The following is a 27,311-nucleotide window of genomic DNA, read 5'->3' on the forward strand; positions in this document are numbered from 1 at the left end:
CAAGTGAGGTACTGGGCAAAGGCGTTTGGAGGCCCCCATAGGATCTTCCTGTTTTCAGGGGAAATAGAGACTGGTTGGCAGCAATACCCCAGAATGAATGCAGCCTGCTCTTCCTACAGCAGGATTCAGCAGAACTTGGGCTTGCCCCCAGAAGTCTCCTACTGGGACGGCCCAACGACAACACAAGCAGTCAATAATACAGACGGAAAACGTCACAGCAGCATTTCACAAGAGATAGATAAATTAAATATATTTGCCTGCATAGACCTACAAATAGAGGTTACTCACAGAGATTACTGTAGCTCCAGCAGTTACCCATTGGTCATAGAAAATGCCCAGTTCATCAGTTTAACGCTTGAGAAAAGTTAACGGGAAAAGAAGCAAGCTAATGCAAAATGTGCTGTTCTAGTCAACTGGAAGCAAATTAGTTTCAAATTTCCTGGAGGCCCCTCTTGCCCTGCACTGCACTCGGTGATGTAAATGGAAGCACTTTGAGCACTTGGAACCAGAGCGGAGCCGAGCCCAGAAACTGCTGCCTCAGCCCCTCACAAAAGCAGAGCAGCCTGCTCTCCTGCTGTGCTCAGCCTCACTTGCTCTCTACCTTGGTAGCTTACCGAACACAGCCACCGTATGGCTTTTCTCTAATTGTGAAAACTACTTCCCAGGAGATAACTGCGATGCCTGGAGTTAGCTTTAATGTAACCATTCCCCCAGTGCAGCAGCAGGAAGCCGGCAGAGGCTCAGAGAGGATCGTACCATCCCGGGTGACATCAGAGGTGGGGCTGTCATCCCAGTATTATGCAGCACTTTCTCTGATGCTGGAATGACACACATGAACTGAGATGGGCTGGTTCCCTTTAAAAGCATCTAATTCTCACGCTGTTCCAACGGAAGAGGCAAATGCAAAAACACTGCCCAAAAGCTGCTTCCGTGACATCAATCCAGAGCTGACAGTCCTTATCTCACTTGTAATGCTGCTGCCACCCAGTCATTTTACTAACGATTACATTACTGTTCCTGTGATAAATTAATATTTAATGGTAACTGACAGTGCTTGAAAATGTGACATGAAAAGATTCAAAGATGTTAATATCCAGTTTGAAAAGCAAAGGCTTAAACTTTCACATCACTCATAGTACTTTGGGTGCATACAATACTTTCCAAGCAATTTCCGTAAAAGCACTCATTTTATAAATAATAACAGGAACCTAACACATGGTGAATAACAACACTGGCTCTCGGACTTGATATAAGTATTAACATAATCTCATCTTGGGCTGAGAGCGGTCCTCCTTGCTAGAGCACTTACCTAGCCCTGGATTTGATCCCTAGCACTGGAAAATAAAAAGTAAGTACCTCTCCGGTATCATAATCAGCACGAGAAGCACAGGCACTTCAAAGTTATTTTCTTTCTATCCCACACACTCAGTGAGCAGCAAGCAATCACGTGCCAGAAAATGTATTCACTTTAATTAAGAATGCTCATTTTTTAAATAAATAATCTAATTAGATTTGAAGCTGCAGTTTTGTCTTGTGAATCCTTCCTTCTATTCCTCCCAGAAGCCTCTAGAATAGCTTGATAATAACTTAATAATCATATTTAAGAATAGCTATTATTAACCCATTTTATAGATGAGACTACTAAAATACAAAAGAGGTGGGAGTCCTCTCAGATCAGATGAGTAAAACGGGCACCAGTGGAACTCAAAGACAGACACAGCTGTGACGTTTACCCTCTGTAGCACCAAGCTACACTACCTCTTAGAAGCCTGCATGCTAAAGAAAGAATTCTGAAAGAAGTTTTCAGGGTTTGAAAGCACAGCATACCAAACAGGCCCATCTCTCAAAAAAAAATAAAATAAAACAAAAAAACTAACTCATAAACACGAAAACAAAAATTAGATGGAGCACCTAAGGACAGCAGACTGGAGAACAGAAAGGAAGCTGAAAAGCTGAGATTCACAGTTTGCCTTACCTTGGAAAATGGGTTAAAATTGCCCAGCTTTAGTTTCTTGCCCCCTAAGCTGTGAGCACTTAGCTTACTGGCCAGCATAACACTGTGGCGAAAGCATATGATCTACATCTGTAATCTAGACTTCATCACTGTCACTGTCACTCAGCATCTTCATTCAGAGCCATAGACACCATAGAAATAATAACAGGGTTACTCTAAGGAGTAAATAAAGTATGTCTACAAATAAACTACTCACATGTGAAGCTATATCTAACAGAAGCTCAAAGAATTATTATAACTATTATTACCAATAACCCCATTGCCTAGGGTAGGGGCAGGGTCTCACTAAATAACCCAGGATAGTCCTAAATCCCTGATCTTCCTGCCCCAGTCTCCTGGGTACTGAGTTTACAGGCGTGTGCCACCTTGAATGGCTTATTTTGAATTATATTGTCTGGTTCTTCCTTTTCCAAAACACTAAAAAAAAAAAGCTGCTAGGATTGGGGGCAGAGGTGTGACTGTAAAGCAGAAAGGACAACTATTGTTGGCTTTATCCAAATCACCAATCTGCAAATCACAAGTCATCAGTTTCCCATAAGAGTCCTTACAAAGGGAAAGCATAGGATAGACAGCCTTCGCTCTCTCTGCCTAAGCATGGGCTATAGAAGAGGGGCCAGAACTGAAGCAGTCGTCCTGAATAGTGAGCCTCCTACAAGCAAGGGAGGCAAAATCAAGAGCACCCTATAGCCACCAAAGAACCTTGCACCCCTATTGACTTCTGAGAATAAACTCAAGTTATTTCACTTCAGTTTTCTAATAGATGTAGCTTATGGGATATTAACTGATCCACAATTTAAAGGTTGAAGTTTGTGTATAGTTTCAGTGGCTGAGGTCTGGGTTTTATACCAGTACTTTCCTTTTGTTAAATTCTCCCAGTATACATCTTTTCTGAAGCAAGTCTAACTGCAACCTTGTACAGATGAAAATGTAGTTTTGAGAGCGTTAGGTCCATTTGGTAGTATTCCTATTATATCTGACTTTATGCATTCTTGCAGTTAGCCTAACACGACTCATCTACAGTTACCTTGCTTTCTCCCTGGGTTCGTTTATCAGAGGCAAACTTCACACCGCCACCTCACATGTCCGGCCCAGCGGGTTTTAGGCACTTCTGAATTTACTGTTGACCACATTCCTTTTTCCTATGCCATAGTGTCATTAGATCCAGTCTTCCCACTCAAGAAAAGAGTGAGGCAGACTAAAGCTTGGGAGAGAGATCTAAGAGATTGCTTAGAAATTATCTTCGGACCTTAATTACAAACCCAACGACTGATAGTTTTCCTACATTTTTAATCAGTCATTTTGTGTGTGCCTGTGTGCTGTGAGTACACACCTTTCCACTGATTACATCTCCAGTCTCATGCTTCTGATGGCAGCGTTATCACCATGGCCCTACTGTGTGCCTCCCTTATCAGTGTAGAATCACAGCTATGGCTACTGGTATCAGTGTGGAGGTGCACTATGATATCCTTGCACAAGTGTAACATACAGTGTCATGGACTATGCATCAGTTTTCATCTTAGATCGATTTCATGAGGCAAGTTCCTTACATTCCCCCAGTTACTAATTACTTTAATTATACTGAGAAATTAACTGTAAATTTTTATTTCAATCCTGGTGTAATTCCAGAACTCAAGAGCCGAGGAGAACATTATGAGTTTGAGGACAGAATGGGCAACATAGTGACTTTAGGAGAAGTCACTGAGCTACGTAACAAGACTTTGTCTTCAAAGAAGAAAAAAAAAAGCCTTTCAGTGACTGTAAAGGACTGCAAAAAACAAGACATAATGCCTTACCAAATCATATCATATGATCATATGATGGAAAAAAGGCCACCTTAAGATAGTTAGAGTGAGGATAGACATATGAAGCAAAACCTAACTGAAAGCAGTTTTTGCATAGTCCAGACAATTTACACCATATGGATGTCTGAGGAGGTACATCCCTGAGAAGGGACCTGAGTCCCATGTGATAAATGGAAGGAAAAGATCTGCATTTTGTATGAAGGGGGAACATAAACTACATACTCAAAAGGCCGTTTTGAGTACGTGCCTTATGGTCCACACATGGTCCAGTCGTTCCAGCCGTAACTGCTGTTAAACACACTCTCAGCACTCTTACAGTCTGGAGTCTGTCTTCTGCTGCCACCACCAGGAGGCGGGAGCCTGACAGATTCCCACTTTCCTCTGTTCTGGAAAGGGCCTGAACAAGCAGGGGTAGCTGACTCTCTAGCTCTGTTCCTCCTTCCACCTGGAAAGCAGCCCCTGACCCGGAGGCAGAGTCATCCCTCACTATCTTTCATATGTTCCATGTCGCACATTCAACATGTCAAAACCATAGTGATTACCTTTTAGGAAAAAGTAGCTAGCTACTGACGAAGAATTCCTATTTCACATGCAGCATGACATCTCCTGTCACTGTGCTGCCATCCTTCAGAGTCTTCAAGTCGCCCTGCTTCTAGTCTTGTCACCTTGACTATGGCTATTTTCGTAAAGTGTCATGCATCTACACACTTACGCTTCTCTAAAACCCAGAGACTGCTTAGAAATTATCTTCGGACCTTAATTACAAACCCAACGACTGATACTCTCCACTGTGCCCAGTTTTCCTACATTTTTCATCAGTCATTTTGTGTGTGCCTGTGTGCTGTGAGCACACACCTTTCCACTGATTACATCTCCAGTCTCATGCTTCTGATGGCAGCGTTATCACCAAGGCCCTACTGTGTGCCTCTCTTACCCTAAACAAAACTAAACAGAAATTGGGAACAGATTTACAATACGCTTATGTTAAATCTGTAATTCTTTAATGTGGAGATCAGGACTTCTTCCTTAAAAGATCAAACGATTGTCAGTCATACAAGCAGAGGCCCATAATCCGAGCACTTGGAAATCAGGAGTAAGAGTGCCATGAGTTCTAGGCCAGCCTAGCCTGTACCAGGCCAACAAGGGATACATAACAAAACCATATCTCAAAAGCAATAAACAAACAAACAAATAAATGTCTGTAAGCCCATTTGACCTTATTGTTAGAGATGGTCAGTGACTGGACTATTAGCCCCCTCACTCTCTCTTACTGCTTTCATTCTGGCTTTTTACATTAAAGAGACAGAAACAGAGAGACAGAGACAAAGAAGTAGAGACAGAGAGGAAAAGGCTCAGTAACTTATGGCCAGCACTGAAGAGTGCTGGATGAAGAGTCTATTCTGGATGAAGAGTTCATTCTTTTAAAGAAAGGAGATGCTGCCTCTCCCTTGGTCAACTGTGAATAACATGGTCACTTCCAGATCTTCGCTCCAAACTGTTCCCTTATATCCAATTATACTCTACTCTTCTCATCCCCAGACCAAACTCCTCCTCTTCCTGAGCCCTAATATATGTGGCCTGCATTCCCGCCTTTACATTTTCAGGATGTTTACTATCTTGTTCAGTGACATTTTAATATAAGACATTTAAAGAAATTTCATTGGGCTAAAAAATGTGGTAGGTTGTTTTGTTTCTTTGTCTAATATATTACAAACAAACTATATTGTGCCCTACTATAAAAACAACAGGCAAACAAAAACATAACCAAGAGCTGAAGAGATGGCTCAGCGGTTAAGTACTGACTGCTCTGGCAGACACTGTGATTCAAATCCCAGTACCCACATGGCAGCTAAAAGCAATCTGTAATTCCATTTCCAGGAGATTTGATACCCTTTTCTGCTCTCCAAGGGAACCACACATACATGGTGCCCAAACAGACACACATGCAGATAAAACATAAATACAAATTCTTTTAAAAAAGAGACTACAATCAGTGGAAAGGGGAAAATTTACAGTGAAGAGCAAAGAGGTAGAGAGGCGAGGAAGAATGTAACCAGTCTTAAGAATTTCTACTTCCTTCATAGCTCCTAGGACCACTTTGATGGCCTCTGAAAAAGCAACAGCACAAGTTTGCTGTGGATCTCACACATTCCCTTATGCAAAACCTCCAGGATCAGTGTTTCAAATCCTAAAACAACAACCCAGCCGAAAGGGGGAAAACACGAGAAGCTAACTGTAAATTTCTCAATTATAAAATTAAAATACGAGGACCAACACCAAGGCTTGTCCTCTGACCTCCATATATGTGCTATGGCACATGTACACTGGTGTTGACACATTAACACATGCACACACTCACACACACACAAATTCAAGCTTTGACACACAATCTCCAAAAGTAAATGCCAACATTAACATATCCTCAAACATAACTAAAGTGATTAATAATAATATCCTAGATATGTTCATTAAATTTTAGTTTCCTTTCATTCAACTTTCACAAGTGAAAGTCAGATTTTTTAAATGTTTTGCCAAGTAGGATTTTTATAATTATAGAATTTGTCACAAGAGAGTGGTACAAGATGCCATAATAAAAAAACAAACAAACAAACAAATAAACAAAGCCAGATGTACACACCTTTAATTCCAGCACTCAGGAGGCAGAGGCAGGTGGATCTCAGAGTTCGAGGCCAACCTGATCTACAAGGTAAGTTGCAGGACATCCAGGGTTACACAGAGAAACCCTGTCTCAGAAAATAAATACATACATACAGGCACCAAAAATTTAATTATCCATCATGAATTGGTTAAAAATCAAACTACCTACCGAATACAACAAATAAAGTGATGGATCTGGGTAAACTAATGGGCCTATAATCGATACTAAATATTGGATGCAAAATGCAAAGATAGACAAATACCAGCCAGAAAGCCAGATGTAATCTTCAACTCAGTAGTGGGAGAAAAACCTCTAAATTAGTGTCTTTCTGGACAACTTGTTTAGTATCAGAGGCAAGCTTAAAATAAGACAAAGCAGCAGCCTCCGAAAGGAGCAATCAGCAAGACTGAGGGAGACCAAGTAAGCTCCCCAGGAGTGTCCAGTCTGGCTCCCCACTGTCTATTTGACTTGGTAGTTCAGTTCTTCGGTAATCATTTCTTGACTCACTCACCTCTCTATCTGTGTCAGCGATCTACGGTCCGGTATATAATCCTGCCCTCACCCTCACCTGCTCCCAAGAATAGCCTATTATTCTCATTTTGTCCTCCATTTGCTATCTGTCATTCCAAGCAAAACAAGAAGCACCGTCTCATGGTTCCTCATGCCCTTGTACTCCTTGCAAACTTATTTTTCCATGTTTCACACACATGTAATAGCAGAACTTGGGAAACGAATGCAAAAGAATGTTTAAGGCTAGCTTGAGCTACACAGTGAACTCAAGATCAGCCTGAATGACCCAGCAAGGCTCAGTCTTTAAAAAAAAAAAAAAAAAAAAAAAAAAACAACAACAAAAACAGGTGTTTTCTTTTGTTTGGAATTGTGCTACCTCTATCATATCTCGAGGGAACATTTATGAATAATGTATTGCCAAGCTCCTCCTGCAATAAATTTTTGGCCCTGATCTCATTAATACTATCAGCTTAATAGATGATCACTACGTACTTCAGTCTCTAAATACCACAGGAATAACAATAGCAAGGACTGTGCCTATTTAGCAGTGGGTAAATGGGTGCTAATTCTTGATCGTGTGTTATTTTGTATTTGTTTTCAAGAAAGGTTTAATTAGACAGTAGTACTGTAAGTGGAAATCGTAGCTTGAACATCAAGGTCAACATTTTGCGTATTTTCACTTTCCTCTTCTAACAGTATGATGTCCACCTGGCTGGGATGTAGGCGCTCTAACTTGGAGCCCTGAAAGCTACCAATAAAGTGAGGGATAGGTGCTCCAATTGTAAGGAACAAAGAATGTACATATCTTGTTCTCTTAAGATAGAAAAGAATGCTCCATTAAGACTCTATTTCCCTTTTGATGGCTCTGTCCTCAGCTCTGGAATGCTAATAACTGAAAGCGATCTGTACAAAATAATCTGATGTGTTGGGCTATACATACAAGCTTTGCTTCCAAAGGAAAAATAAGAGAAGATGCTACATATACGGCTGTATGCCAACATCCAGAAAGGTTTTTGGTTTTACCCTGGCATGAAAAGAAAAAAATGTTCCTTCAAATGTTACTTAGTGCAGAAGTTCAGTAAACAAATCAGATAGAAGTTAAATGGCAGTTTTGGTTCACTGGGGGTGGAAGCAGGAACTTCTATTTTCTTCTCATTCCCCAACCCTCTGGTAAACACCAAAACCTTGAGTTAAAGAATTGTTTTAACTGGAGAATGGATAAAGAAACTGGCACATTTACCCAATAGAATACTACTCAGCAATTAAAAACAAGGAAATCATGAAACTAGAAAATATCCTGAGTGAGGTAACACAGACCCAAAAAGATACACATAGAATGTACTCACTTATAAGTGGTTATTAGCCATACAGTACAGAATAATCATACTACAAGCCACACACCCAAAGAGCTAAGTCGCAAGGACAGCAAAAGGGAGAGTGCTGAATCCCACTCAGAAGAAGTGAAACAGAATAGACATCGGAAATGGATGAACTGTGGAAAATGGGTGAAAGGGTATGGGAAGGGGAAAAAGGGTGGGGATCAGATGTGGAGGGGGATGAAAAGGCTGGGAGAGAGAAGTGAAAGCAAGGCGGGCCAGGGGCAGCTCTGGGACAAGCTGGAGACCTGCTACAGGATATGCCCTTGAGAGGATAGGGTGACTCTGAGACTCCTAGCAGTGTGGAACATGGAGAATGAAGTGGCCACCTTCCTTAGACAGCTAGGATTTCCAGTGGAAGGAGGGGAAACCAACCTACCCACAAAACCCTAGACCCAAAATGTACCCTACCTATAAGAAATGCAGGATAAAGATGGAGCACAGATTGAGGGAATGGCCAACCAATGACTGCCCCAACCTGAGACCCAGGGAAAGAGCAACTCTGACGATTAATGACACTCTGCTATGCTTGCAGACAGGAGCCTAGCATAGCTGTCCTCTGAGAGGCCTCACCCAGCAGCAGATCAAAGCAGATATTGAGACCCACAGTCAAATATTAGGCAGGGCTCTGGAGTCTTATAGAAGACTTGGGGAAAGAAGGGACAAGAACTCTACAAGAATACCAATAGAGTCAATTAACCTAGGCTTAGAGACTGACATACCAACCAGAGAGCATGCATGGACTGGACCTAGGCCCCCGACACATATGTAACTTATGAGCAGTTTGGTCTTCATGTGAGTCACCCAGCAAGTGAAGCAGGGGCTATCTCTGACACGGACTCAGCTGCCTGCTTTTGGATCACTTCCCCCTAGCTGGGCTGCCTTGTCTGGATTCAGTGTAAAAGGATGTGCTTAGTCCTGATGTGACCAGATGTGCAGAGGCAGGTTGGTGGGGAGAAGGGGAGGGGACAAACAGGAAAGAGGGTAGGAGGGCGGGACCTGTAGGAAAGGAAGGAGGAGGTGAGTTGGGGGTGTAAAATTAATTAATTAATTGATTGACTGACTGATTAATTAATTTTTGAGAAAGAACGGTTTTAAGTGGTGCTTGTCAGTAAGGCTGCAGGACTTGGCGAGAAAACACAGCCCCTGAACTCACATTTGAGAGAGCATGCCAGCAACATGACCTAGCTGCTATGTGGCCGGAGGCAGTGACTGAGCCAGGGGAACTCTGAGTGACCTTATCTACAAAAGAGGGAGAACCATATCAGAGCCTTCTCAGTGCTGAAGAGCCTTGAGAAAGATCCTGTCCCTTATAGGAACGCTAAAGCTATGCACTTTTTAATGTAACAGGGCAGAAGACGGAAGCTTGACCTTTGCTTCCCAGATTTCCGGATAGCATTTTATATCTTTAGAATGATAAAGATGTACGTCAAAGATAAATGTATAGACATGTAGAATTATAGATATGTAGCGATAAATATATAGATACTTAGAATTATAAAGATGTATGTTAGAGATTAACCTGCAGACATGTAGATCATAGATAGGTAGAGATAAATGTATAGATATTTAGAATTATAAAGATGCATGTCAGAGATAAATGTATTTGCATGTAGAATTAAATAATATGTAGAGGTAAATGTTATACATATTTAGAATTTAAAAATGTATTAAGAGATTAATGTACAGACATGTAGGTTATAGATAGGTAGAGGTAAATGTACAGAGATTTAGAATTGTAAAGATATATGTCAGAGATAAATGTATAGATATGTAGCTTATAGCTATGCAGGGATAAATATAACGGATATTTAGAATTATAAAGATGTATGTCACAGATAAATATAAAGATTTATAGATACAAATATATACAAATATGGATATAAACACAAGGAACAGTAGTTAACTGGAGGAGAGAAAGCAGGTTAAATCCCAAATTACATTTATATATATATATATATATATATATATATATATATATATATATAATTGATGTTTCTTATCTTTTAAATATGAATATGTTTAAAATATGAAAATTCTAAGTCTTTATTTCATAATGCCCTAAGGAGACTAAGGTATAACTACAGTTTTACTATGCCTCCAAATTGACTTAAACAGAAGGCAGACACACACCCTCTCTTTCCTCCCTCTCACTGATCTCAGAACAAATGTGGGAGAAAGCTGCCAGCAGGAAAATGAAATAGTAGCTGACAACTGGGGAAGTGCTACTAAAAAGCATCACAGAAATTGCCCACCAGGGGGCAGTGTTGTCTAACTATTAAGAGTATCAGAGTGAACAAAAATAAAACCACTTCTAAAAATGTCTAAGCTTTTAGGAAAAAGAATTCTCATATTTGAAGGAAAAATCTAAATTTTTTCTACTAAATATCTTTAATCAGATTACAATGTCATCACAACCTCACCAAGCACTTGGGCCTGTAGGTTGATTTATCATGCCTTTAGATAAAAGATGATCCCAGAAGGAACAGAAGACTCCTCAAACAGCTTTTACATTCTTCCTAGGATTGCTCCAGTCCCCACCACAGGTGCCATCCTCACTTGCAGTCTGCTATGGAAGTTCAAAAGACATAGTGATCAGTTGACAGCTAGGACCCCTCTGCCCCATCAAATTTCAAGCCATTTTATGATGGCCCCTACTTTAAAGATCATGCTTCACCGAATAAAATCCCTGTAAGGAGCCAGGGGTGTTGGTGCATGCCTTGAATCCAAGCACTTGGAAAGCAGAGCCAGGATCTCTGTGAGTTCCAGGCCAGCCAGTTTCAGGTTAGCCAGGGTACATAGTGAGACTCTGGAAAAGAAGCAAGCAAACAAACAACACTCCAAGTTTACAGTAAAGAGACTCTTATCGTCCTGCCATAGTGACAAAGGTCCCAAGTGTGCTGCCAAGTTGTCAGTGGCCAGGATGGTCTACATTATAGTCCTAGTCCTTAAAGGAGGCAACAAATATCTCATAACTAATTTAACAGCCTATTATCATTAAAAATATTTTGGCACAACTCAAGTAGATTAACATCTTAAATATTTAACCAAAACTATAAAAATCCTAGAAAAGGCACTGAGAATAGGCTTTTTTAATTCTAATTTTTTTTTTTTTATGAGACACTACAAGTACAGGGGGAAAATAGCTGCTAAGAAATGAGCAAAGGAGAGGCATTCTTCAGAGACAAGCCCCTGATAATCCAATCCAAAGTAATCAGCCCTACACATGCACAGAAACACTGGGAAAGGAAAAAACAAAAGGATTCAGAAGGTTGTAGTTATACATCCATATATATGTAACAACATAATTAAAAGAAATCAGAAAACTGAAATGGAATTGGGGAACAAAGAAGGAGCTGAAAGAGGGGGAGGAAAGTATAAAAATTAAATATAGCAGTCATACAAAATTCTCAAAAAAAATTACTTCAAAAAAATACAGGACCACACAAATCTGAAAAACTTCTGCACAGCAAGTTTAACTACTGTGTAGCAAAGAAATTGGTCAACCAGAATAAAGAGAAAACCTACAGAATGGGAGAAAAATATATGCAAAACAAACATACGATACCAAGAAAACCAATAATGGCTTTTTTTTAAGTGGACAGAGAATATGAATAGACAGGTCTCAAAAGCTTAACAGAAAACAAACATGGCCAACAAATACATGAAACTATGTTCAGCATCACTACCTGTGGTTTGAATGAGAATGGCCCTCTAAAGCTCATGTGTGAATACTTGCTCCACAGTTGGCGGACCTGTTTGGGAAGGCTTAGGAGGGTTACTGCTATAGCTGCAGCCACACCCCTGTCTGCCACTGCCAAGCAACGGTTATGTACGCTTCCCTCTGAAACTGCAAGCAATAATCTCTTCCTTCTATATGCTGCCTTGGTCATTGTATCTTTTCACAGCAATAGTAAAGTAACTAAGACACCAATAATTGAGGGAGGGACGTGGGCAGGGGTTAAGCCACTAGGAAATATCACCACATACCTAGAAAGACTATTACCAAAAGGACAAAGATGTGATGGAGAGGATACAGAAAGGAAAGGTCCTCTGTAAGATGTGGCTAGAAATATAAGTAAGTAAAGACATTATAAAGAGCAGAATGGAGACTCCTACAAGCATAGAAATAGAATGATTGATGTGATCCATCAATCCTTTTTTAAACTATACAACCAAAACACAGCCAGTTAAGCAAAGAATATCTGAACACCTAAGGGGTTTTTGTATTGTTATTCAAAATACCTATTTCTGGAGGATTAGATGGAGGGGGGTGAAATGAGATATACACATACATAATGAAATGTGATTCATCAAAAAATGAAATTCTGTCATTTGCAACCTGATGTTTTACCATGATATACAATCTATCTCCGCCTGCCACAAGACTCTGTCCTTTGTCCTCACGATACTAACTGTTGCCTCAATCTGTGGTCTGCAGAGTACCACAGCTTCTCCTGCTGTCCACAGAGCCTCCCCCTCTAGGATGCCTTCCTTTCAGCCAAACTGGTTTGTGCCTTCCATAGACTGAAACCTGGCTCTGCCTTTGTTTCAGCAGGAGTCAGTTAGGACCATCATATACTTTATCACTACCACCGAACCGTGTATACATCTCTCTCCAGCTTAGCAACCACAGGAACCACTCACTGCTTGCTGACGGGGAAAATGTCCTCAAGAGGCCCTTCACTTACCTAGAAGGACACTTAGGAGATCTGATACTTGCCACTACAGAAAACCCAGCTCTCTTGATTATTTGTGCAAGATCTTTTTCAACACACCAGCATTTTCTGTAAGTGTATCACAATTAAAAAGGGCTAAAGAACGTTCATCATGTCCAGTATGCATGAGCTTGCAGCCACACCGCACGCTTCCAGTTTTACTAACCATCAGCAACTCCAGCTTCAGTGTCCCCGCCCAGGTAGATTGCTGTAAGCTAGAAGATAGTTCACTGTGCACTGGGCCCTTGTCTGGCTCCCACAACTGATCCTTCAGATGACAATGCCAGCTGGAGAGGACTCCCACCTCCTCCCAATACTTTTATTAACCTGCTAATATGCAACTGATGATAACTCTGATACCTCACCAGTTGCTACAATTTCCTTAACTCCCCACTCTAAAGAGAGTTTTGCCACCCTCCTTTTGTGATAACTTCCAAATAATCCTACAATGAATCTGTAACTCATCAGCAGATGTGCTCAGCTTTTGAGGTCACAGTCCTCAGAGCTGAGCTGATGTAAAAGGAGCCAGGTGATCTCTTCTTGATCTTCTAGTGATGTGTGTTACACCTTCTCCAACACGGTGGTTGGACACATAGATACAGAAAATCCAACCAAGCAGGTGTTACCATGATTCTGCTTTATCTCAGAATCCCTTACCATTACCTCCCATGTCCTTAGAAAGGGGCCTCTCCATGTTCACAGTAAGACTACCTAGATCTGCACATCTATGGAGTTTGTTACAATAGCACACACAATCAGGGTCACTGGAGAAACTTAGGAGATCATGAATTTTTAACAAGCATAACAAGCTTGAAGGTGGAACAAGACAAGACTAGGGTACGGCAGTGCTTACAGAAATGGAAGCAGATGCCTTTATCCATTGCTGCTAATGTACCATGATACAAAGAATATCACTTTCTGGGGTTCTGTGAAGTGCAAAAATTCCCCAGGTTTCCCACAGTGATCATTTTCAAAACTTCTACAAGCCATTCTGTACTCGTTTCCTTTTTAAGAACTGTGATGCTTGAATTGCAAGTTTCAACCCTTTAAAATAACAGATGGATTGCAACAATACTTTATTATCCTGAAGCAAAATTCATAAACAGTATAACAGCCTAAAGGTAAAATTCAAAATAATCAATATAATCTCATATATATATATATATATATATATATATATATATATATATAAACAAAGGAAAACCAAAAGGTAACTTAGATGAGTTATCTGTCAAGTCAGTGAGACACTAATTTATCAAAGGGAAAATCACCATGCAATGAAGGCAGTGCGTTAAACCATGACTCCGTGGCCTTCCTCTTGCCTCCTGAGGAATTATAGTTCAACATCATGACCAACTTTTAGTAAATCTCCTAAATCAAAACCAAAGTCTAAGCTGCTCTTGATGTGTTAGCGTCTTAGAAAACCTATATTAAACCTAATCCAAAAGTGTTTATTCAGTATATCCTAAGCACAAACAATTAGAAACATAATGTTCCCACACCACGTGAATGTTCTCCACATGACGTCACACAGCACATGAAACAACTATTCCCAGTATTTCCCAGCTGCCCACTATAGAAGTCTAGAAGACATGGCCTCCACAAATTAATGGTTGGCAAGGGCAGATCCCCACATATGTGGTCCTAACTTTTATATAGTTTGAGAGAAAGGGAGCTCTTTAAGAGAAAGAAAAACAGCATGCCATGCTCTCTAGAGCCTTTGAAGACTCAGGCATCACTGCATTTAAGAAAATCTATTCTATTTGGATTTCAAAGCCTGAATTCCTTGAAATCACAACCACAAACATGGGTATAAGTGCTAAGATTTTACTGCTGGGTCACAAGGCCAAGTGCCTAGCAGTAAGAGTCATAGGATGAGACCACACCAGAGGAGTGTTGACGGGGGACCTGATTTTTTACAGGCACCAGTGACAGCAGAGCTGAGTGCCACAGCCTCAACCTCGTTGCTAGGAGTTTCAGACTAATACTGTTACATAAAACTTCCAGAATTTTAACAACTAGGTTTTTCTTCACACATGTGGATTAATTAAAACATAAATGAATGATGGTAATATATAATCTCTGATTTGCAAAAAAAAAAAAAAAAGGGAAAATATATAAAAATAAAAGGAAATGTGAATTTGTCAAGGGACAATGCAGGGAGATGCTGCTAAAACACCCTTTGTGATACAGGTCATGCGGGGCTGGAGAGACGATGCAGTGGTTAAGAGCACCACCGGCAGCTCCTTCAGAGGACAGAGGTTCAGTTCCCAGCAACCACATGATGCCTCACAACAGGGTATAACTCCAATCTCAAAGAAACCAAAGCCCTCTTCTGGCCTCTACCGGCACTACACACATGTGGTATGGACGTACATGAAGAAACGTGTCACGCGCCAACAATTTAAACATTCTTCCTTCTGATTCTACATCTCAAAGATATAGTCTACAACGTCCTTATAGCGTCTAAAGAGCTGTATAAGTCAGTAAGAAATGATCTCCTCAACATAAAACATGGGCAAACAAGGAAATCACTTCAAGTTAGTAAGCTTATGAAAAATTTAATATGAATTATATTTGGTGCAACAAATTTCTGAGAATAAAAATTTCGTGGTTCTAACTGACATGATATCCAATATTCTTTCAAAGTTGATCTGACTCGACAATCAAGAAAAATTTAAATACTGCTTATCAAGGTGTGTGTGTGTTTGTGTGTGTGTGTGTGTGTGTGTGTTCACATTATGTTTCTCAAACTGATATGAATTATTGGGATCAAATGATTGTTTTTGCCTCAGTCTCCTGAGTAGCCAGACCACAAACCTATGTCATCATTCTTGGTTCCTTGGCTTTTCAATACAGGGCAATAAGGGGAAGAGAGCAAAGGGGATTGCAAGGGAAGGCAGTGGTGGTAAGGGAGGAAAAGCAGAGCTCCGTGTGAGTTGTGCTGTTGTTCCACACTGTGACCTTAGCACTTACTGCTTGAAACAGGAGTTTTGTGAGTACAAACATCGCCTGGACTGTGGTGAGACCCTACCAAAGAAGAAAAGAAAGGGGGGAAGGAAAAAAAATCAGGACTAGGTATATAGTTGAATCATTAGCATGCTTACCTAGCATGTACTAGGCTCTCCATCCATAGCACTACACAAGTGACATAAGAAAGCAATACAATAGTGAACATCAGTCTAAAACCTGGCATAAATATTACACTGGAAAGTGGGAACAAAATGTAAGATTTTAACATGTCCTCCAGATTATTTTTGCAACACTCCATGGTTATCTCTGTCTAAGAAGCACCCAGTAGTTCCAACCAGACAGCTGAAGCTACTGGTGAATAGCTCATTCTGCAGATGTGGGGCAGTGTTGGGTGAGGTGGGCCCATTAGACCCGTGACCCCACCCAAACAGACAGTTTGCAATCACTCTCCAGCTCAGCTGACCAAACCAAAACCAGATGAAAGCATTGCCTATCAAACTGAATCTCTGATCCAGATACAATAATGGAGACTACCTGTCCATTTAGTACGGGCAAAGTAATACTGAGCACATTTAACATATAACTGTTTACCATATTATAAAGTCATTTTTCTGCTCTTTAAATGAACGCAAAGGAGTCTGACTAAATATCAAGCTAAATGTAATGTTCCAAAAAGACTTTCTAAAAGACTCACCATGAAATTATAAACTGATTTAAATCTGTGGTGGAGACAAGAAAATAAGTCAACATAAAACCTTATAATTAGTGGATTTATCATTCATTCCTTTGTATGTCTGTGGTTTCTATGCCAAATCATGTTTTTCTTAAAGTAATGACTCTTAGCTTCTCTAGATCCTACAGCTACATGCAAAGACTAGAATATAGACTAATCTTTGCCCTATAGTGCTACAACACTATTTTTTGTTTGCTTGCTTGGTGTTCTTGCTTTAAATCTTTCTGTTTTACTTTTTGTTTTCTGTATATAGAGTAGTGTTCACCCAATCATTAACATACTAACATGTGCTCTCTATTATCAAGATTACCTAGCTGCACATCTTTATACCACAAACTAAAACATAATTCTTCAAAACTGGGCTGACAGGATACTTCAGTATGTTAAGACACTTGCTATCAGCCTGATGACCTGCATTTTATCTCTGAGATACAAGGTAGGAGAATGTCTACTTCACTGAATGTTGTCCTGTGATCTACACACATACACACACGCACACACATGCACACACCACCACAACAACAACACCATAAAACATCTCTTTAAAAACATTCAAAGTGGATCACAGACATACAAATAAGAGAACTACAAAGCTTCAAAGAAAACACTGGCATAAAACACTGGTGTAGACAAATAGATATTACACCAAAGGAATAAGTAAGAAATAGATAAAACTTGACTTTATTATGTTAGGGTTAAAATTTTTCACACCACAAATGATACTATCCAGAAAAGGATACAAGAAGAGAACAATCTTCAAATCACGTATCTAACATGGGAACTGTATACAGAATATATAAAGAGCTCTTACAACTCAATATTGAAAGACTAATAAACCATATTAAAAACAGAAACAGGTCTGAATGAACTTTCTCCAAAGACAGCAAATATCTTTTAATAGTACATTAAAAGATATCTAACATCATTAACGGGATAGAAATCCCCTAGAGAACAAAGCCAGTCACGAGGGACTCTAGAATAGATCAGCCTATGAGAGGAGGCAGGAAGTAAGTGTGCATTTGTCTGGAGAATTGCTACTGGCACAGTAGTCATTGATTTTTGAGAAGACAAAACATTGCCCACAGCTATGGTCATACAATTCAATGAACAGGCTAACAATGGATTTTATATTTTAAATAGATGACATATATATGTTATTATTTCAATAAAATAAGGCAACCCTACCTTTTCTACAAAAATAATTATTGTGTCTTCTGGATCACTTTGGCAAAGAGGTACAAAAGTGTGCTTCCTTTTCCCTGGGGTGAATTAAAATAGCAACACATATTCAGTAGCAGAGACTTTCGTATCTCGTTACAATCACTGATGAGATACAAAAGAACTCACAGCAGGCTCACTCATCCTAAAGGAAGAAATGCAGGGAAGCTAAACAGCCCACATGGGCAGTTCTCTCCATCGGACACGGAGGGGTGCCTTCAGTGAATGACTGAAAGGTAATCTACCCATCAGTGACCCCGAGGGCCCCGCTCCGGCCCTGCTCTGCTGCCCAGAGGTTTGCCTGCAGAGGGCAGTCCACACGCGTGTGTCTGAAGCCTACTCCTGTGCTGGTTTACATGTTCCTCCCTTCTTCACACAGATTCACCCCAGCCACACTCTGCAGAAAGGACATATGACACATTTAGGAAAATCTCACCTATACCTATTTGTACATATCACTGTAAAACAAACTGTAACAATATCTAAGAAAAAGGAGTGCCTTCCAAAAGAAGTCCCAAATTTTAATGAAATAGTATTGACTCTGGAAAAAGTTCTTGTAAATTATTTAGAAATTCAAACTGATGTATCTATGAAAGAACAGACTGCAATGAAGATTAACAGAAATTGATAGAAATCGTGAATACAATTATCCAAATAGAAAAGTTTTAGGAAAGATGTCAGGTGATATTTTAAAACAGGAAAAATAGGGATAATATTTTAAAATAGGAATAAAAAACTAAGAAGCACAGAAGAGGCACACACACACCCCTCAAGAATGAAGCAGGAGATCTGAACAGTACTTAATCAGGATTACGTGTAAGTCTATAGACAATAGTTGTGTAATGGCCTAGAAAAAATGTTAGCACAAATTAAATGACTAGAAAGGTAGAATGAGAAGCATACATCCTAGAGGAAAATAGATTCCTACTACAAATAACGTAGTAATGATATTTTTAAAAACTAACAGTCAGTCAGCGTATCTAACAAAATGCTGTTCCACTCCCTAGCTTTCTGGCAGGGCCTGTGCGTTCCACCTTCCGTGGCCAGCAGAAGCTGCAAACACAGGCTCTATTTCTCTGCCGTTTCAGGTGCCACTACATACACTCTTTGGATTTGACTATTTTTAAGTGCAAGAGCTATGTTCAAATGTTTAGAATCAGTCTGTGCTAAAGGGACAAGAGCCTCTGCTATTGTTAAAATACAGAATATAAATACCACAAGTCTGGTAAGAGTAAAGACAGATTCCAGAAGCTTCTGATGAGAAGGAAAGCTGGAGAAGAAGCAGAGACCATGCATGTCTCTCCATGACAATGTCATGAGGCAACTGCTCATTCACCATGAGAAGTGAGGTTATACACATTAATACTTAAAATGCCAGCAAAGGAACACATACACACACTCATCATACGCATCTACTTTAGAAAGATAAGTTTTTCATTTTACATTAGAGAAATAATAAGTAGTAACTATGAGGCAACTGGAGCAATGTTTATAATAGCACACTTAAGTACAGGAAGAAAAACAAAATGAAGTGGTAATGGTCCAAACTCAGTGTCAGGAATATGGAACACTGGCTAAAGGTGAAGAGAAAGGGCTCACAGCATGTCTGAGGAAAGGGCTAAAGACCTTTATGTGAGCAGTGAAGCCCTAAGAGATGGGGAGGAGAAGAGCTGACCCTCCTGATTTTTGCCCCATATAATTTGGTCAAGATTCCATTCCTTAGACATACATACATACTGTTTTAGAAATAAAAGCCTAAAATTCACATCATACTTAAGATAACATATATTAAATAAAAAATAAATGTCTACATCTTATAGACTAAAGGTAAATAAGCCCATTTTCCCTCTTAAGAATATAAACTAGAGCAATCTTTCTACTAGGCAATTTGATAAATGGTCTTTTCATTTAGTTAAGCTCTAAAACTACCCTCTTACATGTGGTGGAACATGCCTAGAATCCCAACACTAGGGAGGACGAAGCAGGAGGATAGTAAGTTAGAAGCAATCCTGGGATGTAAAATAAAAGTCTGCTTCCTGCCAACCCCCACAAAAAAAAAATCTGGTCAAAAAATAAATAAAGACAGAAAATAATACAAGTATCACTAAGGCCTGGACAATGCATGGTGCAGAACGTTCACCTAGTCACTGAACACGGAACAAATGGGTACACATTCAGATGCGGAACGAGAGAACATAAGTGATAGGAGAGGGAGACTACCAAAGTGAGAAAACTTCGCTTGGGATTGAGGATTTTCTTTTTCATTCTCTCCAGTTCACTTTCCTATGGTAGTTTTCATTCTCTCTGGTTCACTTTCCTATGGTAGCACCTGGCAGGTAGCAACAATGGGAGGTCAGAAACCAAACCAAACCTGTCTCAGTTTCAATGATGTAGCTGTGATAAAAATACACTGACAAAAAGTCCTAAGTGTGTGTGTTGGGGGAGGAAATGGGTATTTGTCTTTCAATTCATCCCAGGTTATAGTCCATTATTGCAGGAGAGCCAAGGCAGGCACTTGAAGCAGCTGGTTACATCCACAAAGGAGAGGCAAAGAAATTAATGCATGCATGCTTCCTGCTCAATTCCCTTTTTGCATTTATACAGCTGAAAGCCCAACCCTAGAATGCCGACATTCAGGATGAGTCTTTCTGTGTGCCCACAGGCCAACTCAACCAAGACAACCCTTCACAGAGCCTCTCCTGTCAAATGTGTCAACTCAACAACTGAACTACAAACCAAATACATTTGCACCTAATACCCTTTTTTTTTTTGTTTGTTTGTTTCACTTCACTCTCTAGTTTTCAGATTCACAGCAGGGACCCAGACTGCTTCCTAGGCATGTGCCCTCATATGCCCTGCTTTACTTTAATGGTTTGCCCCATTTTATCTTTCTAAAAGACTATTTGGTAGTTTCAGAACACCCCATTGCGCTTGCTCTTTGGGTCCTGATATGTGTGTTGTTAATGTTGACTCCCTTCTCATGGAAGTTCCTTGCTTTGTGTAGATGATACCAATTGTGAGCTTGTCATTTTACAGAATACTCAGTTGTTAATGTAGAGCTTTACATGTCCTTAACTGCAAAAGTGGTCCACAGGGCAATTTTGCACTGAATTCGGCAACAGTTTGTGATGTTTCTCCATTCTAAAACCAGTTTTATGTTACTTTCTATACACTGCACAGACCATCGCTGCTGTCCTATCCCAACTTTGGGCTCCAGTTCCACAAGAAATAAATTTTCCCCACGTTCAGAACGCTAGGAAAACTGGTATGTCAAGCCACAGCCCCATACTCTCACAGTTTCCCACAACTTTTCTAGTCACAAAATTCCATGAACAATATCCAGTTTTGCCAAAACTTCTTGTTTTGAAACTGTTGGGCACATGAAGTGTCTCATCAAAGCAAATAAAATCCTTTCCTGGGCCCACTGATGGATGGCCCCATGCTTTCCTCTGAGAGTTTGATTCCTCTCTGTCTGGCATAGAGAATTTCCATTTTGTTTTTCTTTTTTTTTTTTTTTCCAAGCTCTTCTATCTGCTCAGGGTCTGCAGTTTTCTACTTTTCTGTATCAGACCAATGCACCATGCTGCAGGAAGTCCCTGAATACACTCCATTCTTTAGAATGGATTATTTTAACAGAAACCACTATATATTTCTTTTAAGTTTGGACACTCCATACCATTAACTCAACTCTATAACCTTAAGAGAATTACAAGTGTGGGTAAAATTACCAGAAATATTAGATGTTGACAACAGGAGGGACAAGGTGATAGACGAAGAACATTAAAAATATCATTTAATCCTTTAACAAGGCTTAGCAGGAAGATCTTTTTATCAACATAATGAAAAATATGTTTCTAAAATTAGATTATTTCTTTATGCATTTATAAAAGGATATTTATAGCACTATACTTTATTATTATATAATGACGTGAAAAGACTTATAAAACATTAGCCTTGAACAAATATAGCTGTAAGACTGTAAAATTACAGCTTTCTCTTCCCCTTTCCATTTATTCTTTGGTCCTACAGTTTGGGCCTGAAGTTTCATTCATGTTCTCAGATGACTTAACAATAATGATTTGAAAAAAAGGAAGAAAGGGGGAGAAAAAAAGCATGCCTCTGGCCCAAAGACTTATGTGTGGGTCTTTCTTTTCAAGTGCTTTGTTTTGTAGGTTTCAAGGTCAAATCTCAAAGGACTATAGAAGAGACTCCAGCATATACTATCTACTAAATCAAAGCCAATTACGGTTAAAGAAATGACAAGTTTTGAAAAGTACCATACAGAATCTACCTACCGCTTATGTATTCATTTCCTAATTTAAGTAATCTGTTTTTACTTTTAAAAAGCATAAAATCTATTATGCTTGGTTTCCTAGAGAGCAAAACAAAAGGGCAGTTTATAAACATTCCTATAAAAGTGGGGATAAACTTGAAATTTTCTTGGATAAATATCAAGAAATAAAATGGCTAGGTGCTACAAAAGGTTTAACTTAGTTGCTTTTTAAATATTTCACACACCTATATGTAACAGGCCCAACAAATGCACACTCTTGCCAATAGCTCTACCCACTATTGACAGAAAGAATATTGTTCATTGTTTATACAATTAAGTAAAAAATAATGCTTCATCAGAGTAAAAAAGTGAAAAAAGCAGAACACCACAAGGTGGCACTCGAAGTTAAAAGCAGCCAAGGATTTTCAAACTGTCTTAAGGTGATTATAAGTTCAGAAATATAACAAAAATGGTGTTATTAAGTCATTTCACCACTTTGTACTATAAACATTTCTAAATGTTGAAATATGAATATTCACTTTAAAAGAATTAAATGAATATGTATGCATTGACTTCTTGGAAATCTTAAAATGTTCTTATATAACCTCAACTCACATGCCATCTGAAATACAAAATTACTTGTTTTGTTTTCAACCAAACACACATTAGGTCAAATTCCTTAAACACATAAAACAGATACCTAGGTTTAGATAACAATACAGGTAACAATGGCTATGATTCCAAATGTTACTGTTGAAGGTCAGGGGTACAGACATGATGACATCCTATCATCCTCAACAATACAACAAATAAAACCAGAAGCACTTGCTATGTACCACATTGTTCTGAGATCTTTCTATATCACAAAATAACTGAGATCCCTTTTTACAGATTAGAAAATTGAAGCTGGGTAATTTACACACTGCCACAAATGTTGTGAGTTACAAGACCGGGATTCAAACTCAGGAATTCTAACTGCAAAGCACAAGCTCTCCGCCCTTTCTGCCTTCCAAATACTGGCACATACTCTTCATCATCTTCATCACGACTCTTCCATAGACACAAAAAAGTGTTTTGAAACTCTATGAGACTGTTTATTTCACACACTCTTTTGGGAAAGTGAAATGCATTGCTGCCATGGATTGAAAATTCAGGCTTTGAGGTCAGGCAATATGGATTAAAGTACTAGGCCTGTGGTAAGTAACTAATTAAAAAGAAATTATTTCAGATTCCACCTCTTGAGAATGGGGATAATAGTAGCAATTTATAGGATTTCCCTGAATATCAAATAAGGTACCATATCCAAAGTACAGTAATGACTGATAAGTACTGATATTAGTACTATTAGTTTTAAGCTGTTTTGAAGAGTATTGCTTCTAATTCTAGAATGTGACAGCTAGATTGGGCCAACAGTTTTTCAAATGAAAGCTCTCTGAAGATCACATTGTCTGAAAAATTTGCGAAACTGACTCTCCATAACATATGTTATGGGAGACAAAAATAAAGTGCAGGTATGCAGAAAAGGGGTAAGTGTAGAAAATAAAATCTTAAGGAAAATTTGTTAATTCTTGAAAATACCAGAAGCTGAAAATTCTTTGAAGAACACGACTTGAAAATATTGAGAGTAATTCTAGCCTTGCAAAGATTGCTATGGAGAACAGCGGGAACACACAGGCCTCACAAGCGTACCCAGCAAGTGATGCACGTGAGTACAGAACTCGGAAATCAATCGGAGCACACACCTTTCGCCTGGAAGACAATGAAGAGAACACTTACTAGTATCTGGAGTTTTCTCTTCTGACTTCCCGAACAGAAATTCGTACTTTGCCTTGGCCACGTTCTGGGAATGTGCTGATGCACTGTTAACCCAAACAAATGCCTGAAAAATGAGAACCAGACAAAGACATCATCACAAAGACAGCATAACAAACAATAACAAAATAATCACCCAAGAGGGAAATGATTAAACCATCATGACGCATATGCTTCATAAGCTATTATATAATCACTCAAAATGAAACAAACAAAAAAATATCATGACAATACAATCAGGACACATGATTTCAGCAGTGAGCCCCAGCCAAAAAAGAATATACATGTGATATCTACAAGGGAAGAAAAGGAATATACAATGAGCCTGCCATGACTGAGGAGTTGGGTTATGATAAAGCATCCTAAAAAGTTTACACGGCTGGGGAGAGCTCAGTTAGTAAAGTGCTCTTTGTGTAAGCATTACGCCTGAGTCCAACTGGATGCAGGGGTCTTTCCTGAGACTGATATCCAAACAAGGACCAAACAATAACCTGGAACCCCTGCACAGAAGTACCCCAAGGCAGCTCAGTCTCCAAGAGGGTTCCCCAATAATAGGACCAGGGACCATCTTTGACATGAACTCGGTGGCTGGCTCTTGGATCACCTCTACCTGAGGGGGGAGCAGCCCTGCCAGGCCACAGAGGAAGACAAAGAAGCCAGTCCTGATGAGACCTGATAGACTATGGTCAGATGGAAGGGGAGGAGGACCTCCCCTAACATTGGACTAGGGGAGGGGCATAAGAGAAGAAGAGGGAGGGAAGGTGGAATTGGGAGGGGATGAGGGAGAGGGCGACAGCTGGGATACAAAGTGAATAAACTGTAATTAATAAAATGAATAAATAAATTTTAAAAAGTATATACAATGTGTGTTTTTCTGCTTCTGGGTTACCTCATTCAAGATGATCTTTTCTATCCATTTGCCTGCAAATTTCATGATTTCCTTGGGGTTTTTTTTAATGATTTTTTATTATTTTTATTAATTAGTTTATTCCCTTTGTAGCCCACCTGTAGTTCCCTCCCTCTTCCCCTCCAAATCCCACCCTACATCCCTCTTCTCCAACCATGCCCCTCCCCCAGTCCACTGATAGGAGAGGTCCTCCTCCCCTTCCATCTGATCCTAGCCTATCAGGTCTCATCAGAACTGGCTGCATTGTCTTCCTCTGCGGCCTGGTAAGGCTGAACCCCCCTGAGGGCGAAATAATCAAAGAGCAGACCAATCAGCTTATGTCAGAGACAGTCCTGTTCACATTACTAGGGAACCCATTTAGACACTGAGCTGCCTGCCATGGGCTACATCTGTGCAGGGGTTCTAGGTTATCTCCATGAATGTTCCATGGTTGCAGTATCAGTCTCAGAAAACACCCATGTCCAGAATTTTGGTTCTGTTGCTCTCCTTGTGGAGCTCCTGTGCCCTCCAGGTCTTTCTATCTCCCCCTTCTTTCATAAGATTCCCTGAACTCTGCCCAAAGTTTGAGTCTCAGCATCTGCTTTGACACTCTACAGGGTAGAGTCTTTCAGAGGTCCTCTGTGATAGGCTCCCATTCTGTTCCTGGTTTTTCCCCTCTTCTGATATCCATCCTCTTTGCCTTTCTGAATAAGGATTGAGCATCTTAGCCAGAGTCCTCCTTCTTGATTAGTTCCTTTAGGTGTACAGATTTTAGTATGTTTATCCTATATTATATGTCTAATCTCCACTTATGAGTGAGTATATACCCTGTGTGTCTTTCTGCTTCTGGGATACCTCACTCAGGATAATCTTTTCTAGGTCCCACTATTTGTCTACAAATTTCATGATTTCCTTGTTTTTAATTGCTGAGTAGTATTCCATTCTGTAAACGTACCACAATTTCTATATCCATTCGGAAGAGTGCTACCTCAAAGACACAGCTATACCACTCCTAGGCATATATACAAAAGATGCTCAAGTATACAACAAGGACATTTGCTCAACCATGTTCGTAGCAGCTTTATTTGAAATAGCCAGAAGCTGAAAACAACCCAGATATCCATCAGTTGAGGAATGGATACAGAAATTGTGGTACATTTCCTTGTTTTTAATAGCTGAGTAGTATTCTATTATATAAATGTACCACAATTTCTGTATCCATTCCTTCATTGAGGGACATCTAGGTGGTTTCCAGATTCTGGTTATTACAAATAGAGCTGCTACAAACATGGTTGAGCAAATGTCCTTGTTGTATAGTTGAGCATATTTCGGGCCCTGCAGAGACTGATAACCCAACCAAGGACCATGCATGGAGAGGACCTAAAACCCCTGCTCAGATGTAGCCCACAGACACAGTTTCCAAGTGGGTTCTTTAGTAAGGGGAGCAGGGGCTGTCTCTGGCATGAACTCAGTGGCAGGCTCTCTGATCACCTCCCCCTGGGGGGCTGCAGCCTTGCCAGGCCACAGAGGAAGACAATGCAACCAGTCCTGATGAGACCTGATAGGCTAGGGTCAGATGGAAGAGGAGGAGGACCTTCAGTGGACTAGGGGAGGGGCATAGGAGGAAAAGAGGGAGGGAGGGAATGATTGGGAGGGGCTCACAGCCAGGATACAATGTGAATAAATTGTAATAAATAATAAATAATAAATAAATTAAAAAAAAAGAAAGAAAGAAAAAAGAAAGCAGGTCTAAGAGGCATAAGTTTGTAATCCCAGCCCTGGGAAGGCTGACTGGCCAGAGTGGCCTACTCAGGGAGTTCCAGATCAATGAGACCCTGCTTCAAATAGAGGGACTGGCTCCTCAGGAATGACACCAAGGGTTAACCTTTGGCTTTCACATGCACAGTCACATAAAAGCACTCACATGAACAGGCTCCTGCTTGCATATACACACAGTAAGTTCATGTTACTTTTAAAAACATATAAACTAAATGTTTTAAAAACATTTAGTAGCTAAATGTTATTATTAAAAACCTTCTGTTCCTTGATGTACCATCAATTCAGACATCACTCTCAAAGCATACTTCCATAATCTATTGATTAAATGAATTGGATAAGTAAGACTCAGCCCCAGAAGTATTCTTAAATATTATCAGAATAGTTAAACTCCGTAGAGATTATCAGAAAGTTCAAAGAGAGCCTTGAGTTCATGCATGGGCACTTAGTTGTATAAAAAGAGAAACAGACATCTGTAAATCATATGCAAAGAGAATGATTTTTATTTATCTTCATTGCTGAGAATTTTAATTTTCATCATTTTGGTCTACGTAAGTCCTA

At 39.7% G+C, this 27,311-nt stretch overlaps 1 protein-coding gene across 7 annotated transcripts in view; it reads right to left on the reverse strand.

Annotated features, from left to right (window-relative positions):
• Window positions 1–27,311, reverse strand: part of Psd3 (pleckstrin and Sec7 domain containing 3) — a 475,055-nt gene that overhangs the window by 328,427 nt on the left and 119,317 nt on the right. For 3 of the 7 annotated variants that reach the window (XM_060381868.1, XM_060381870.1, XM_060381873.1), the window contains exons 2-3: window positions 24,053–24,155; window positions 16,056–16,109 (exon numbers count right to left, since the gene is read on the reverse strand). In XM_060381868.1, coding sequence (XP_060237851.1) covers window positions 16,056–16,109; window positions 24,053–24,155 — 157 coding nt within the window. Of the gene's footprint in view, window positions 1–288; window positions 741–16,055; window positions 16,110–24,052; window positions 24,156–27,311 lie in introns of those variants that run through there. The other 4 variants (XM_060381869.1, XM_060381871.1, XM_060381874.1 and 1 more) reach the window with 3 other exon arrangements.

Source organism: Meriones unguiculatus, chromosome 4 (genome assembly GCF_030254825.1).
Source record: "Meriones unguiculatus strain TT.TT164.6M chromosome 4, Bangor_MerUng_6.1, whole genome shotgun sequence".
In the NCBI taxonomy this organism is placed as follows: Eukaryota; Metazoa; Chordata; class Mammalia; order Rodentia; family Muridae; genus Meriones; species Meriones unguiculatus.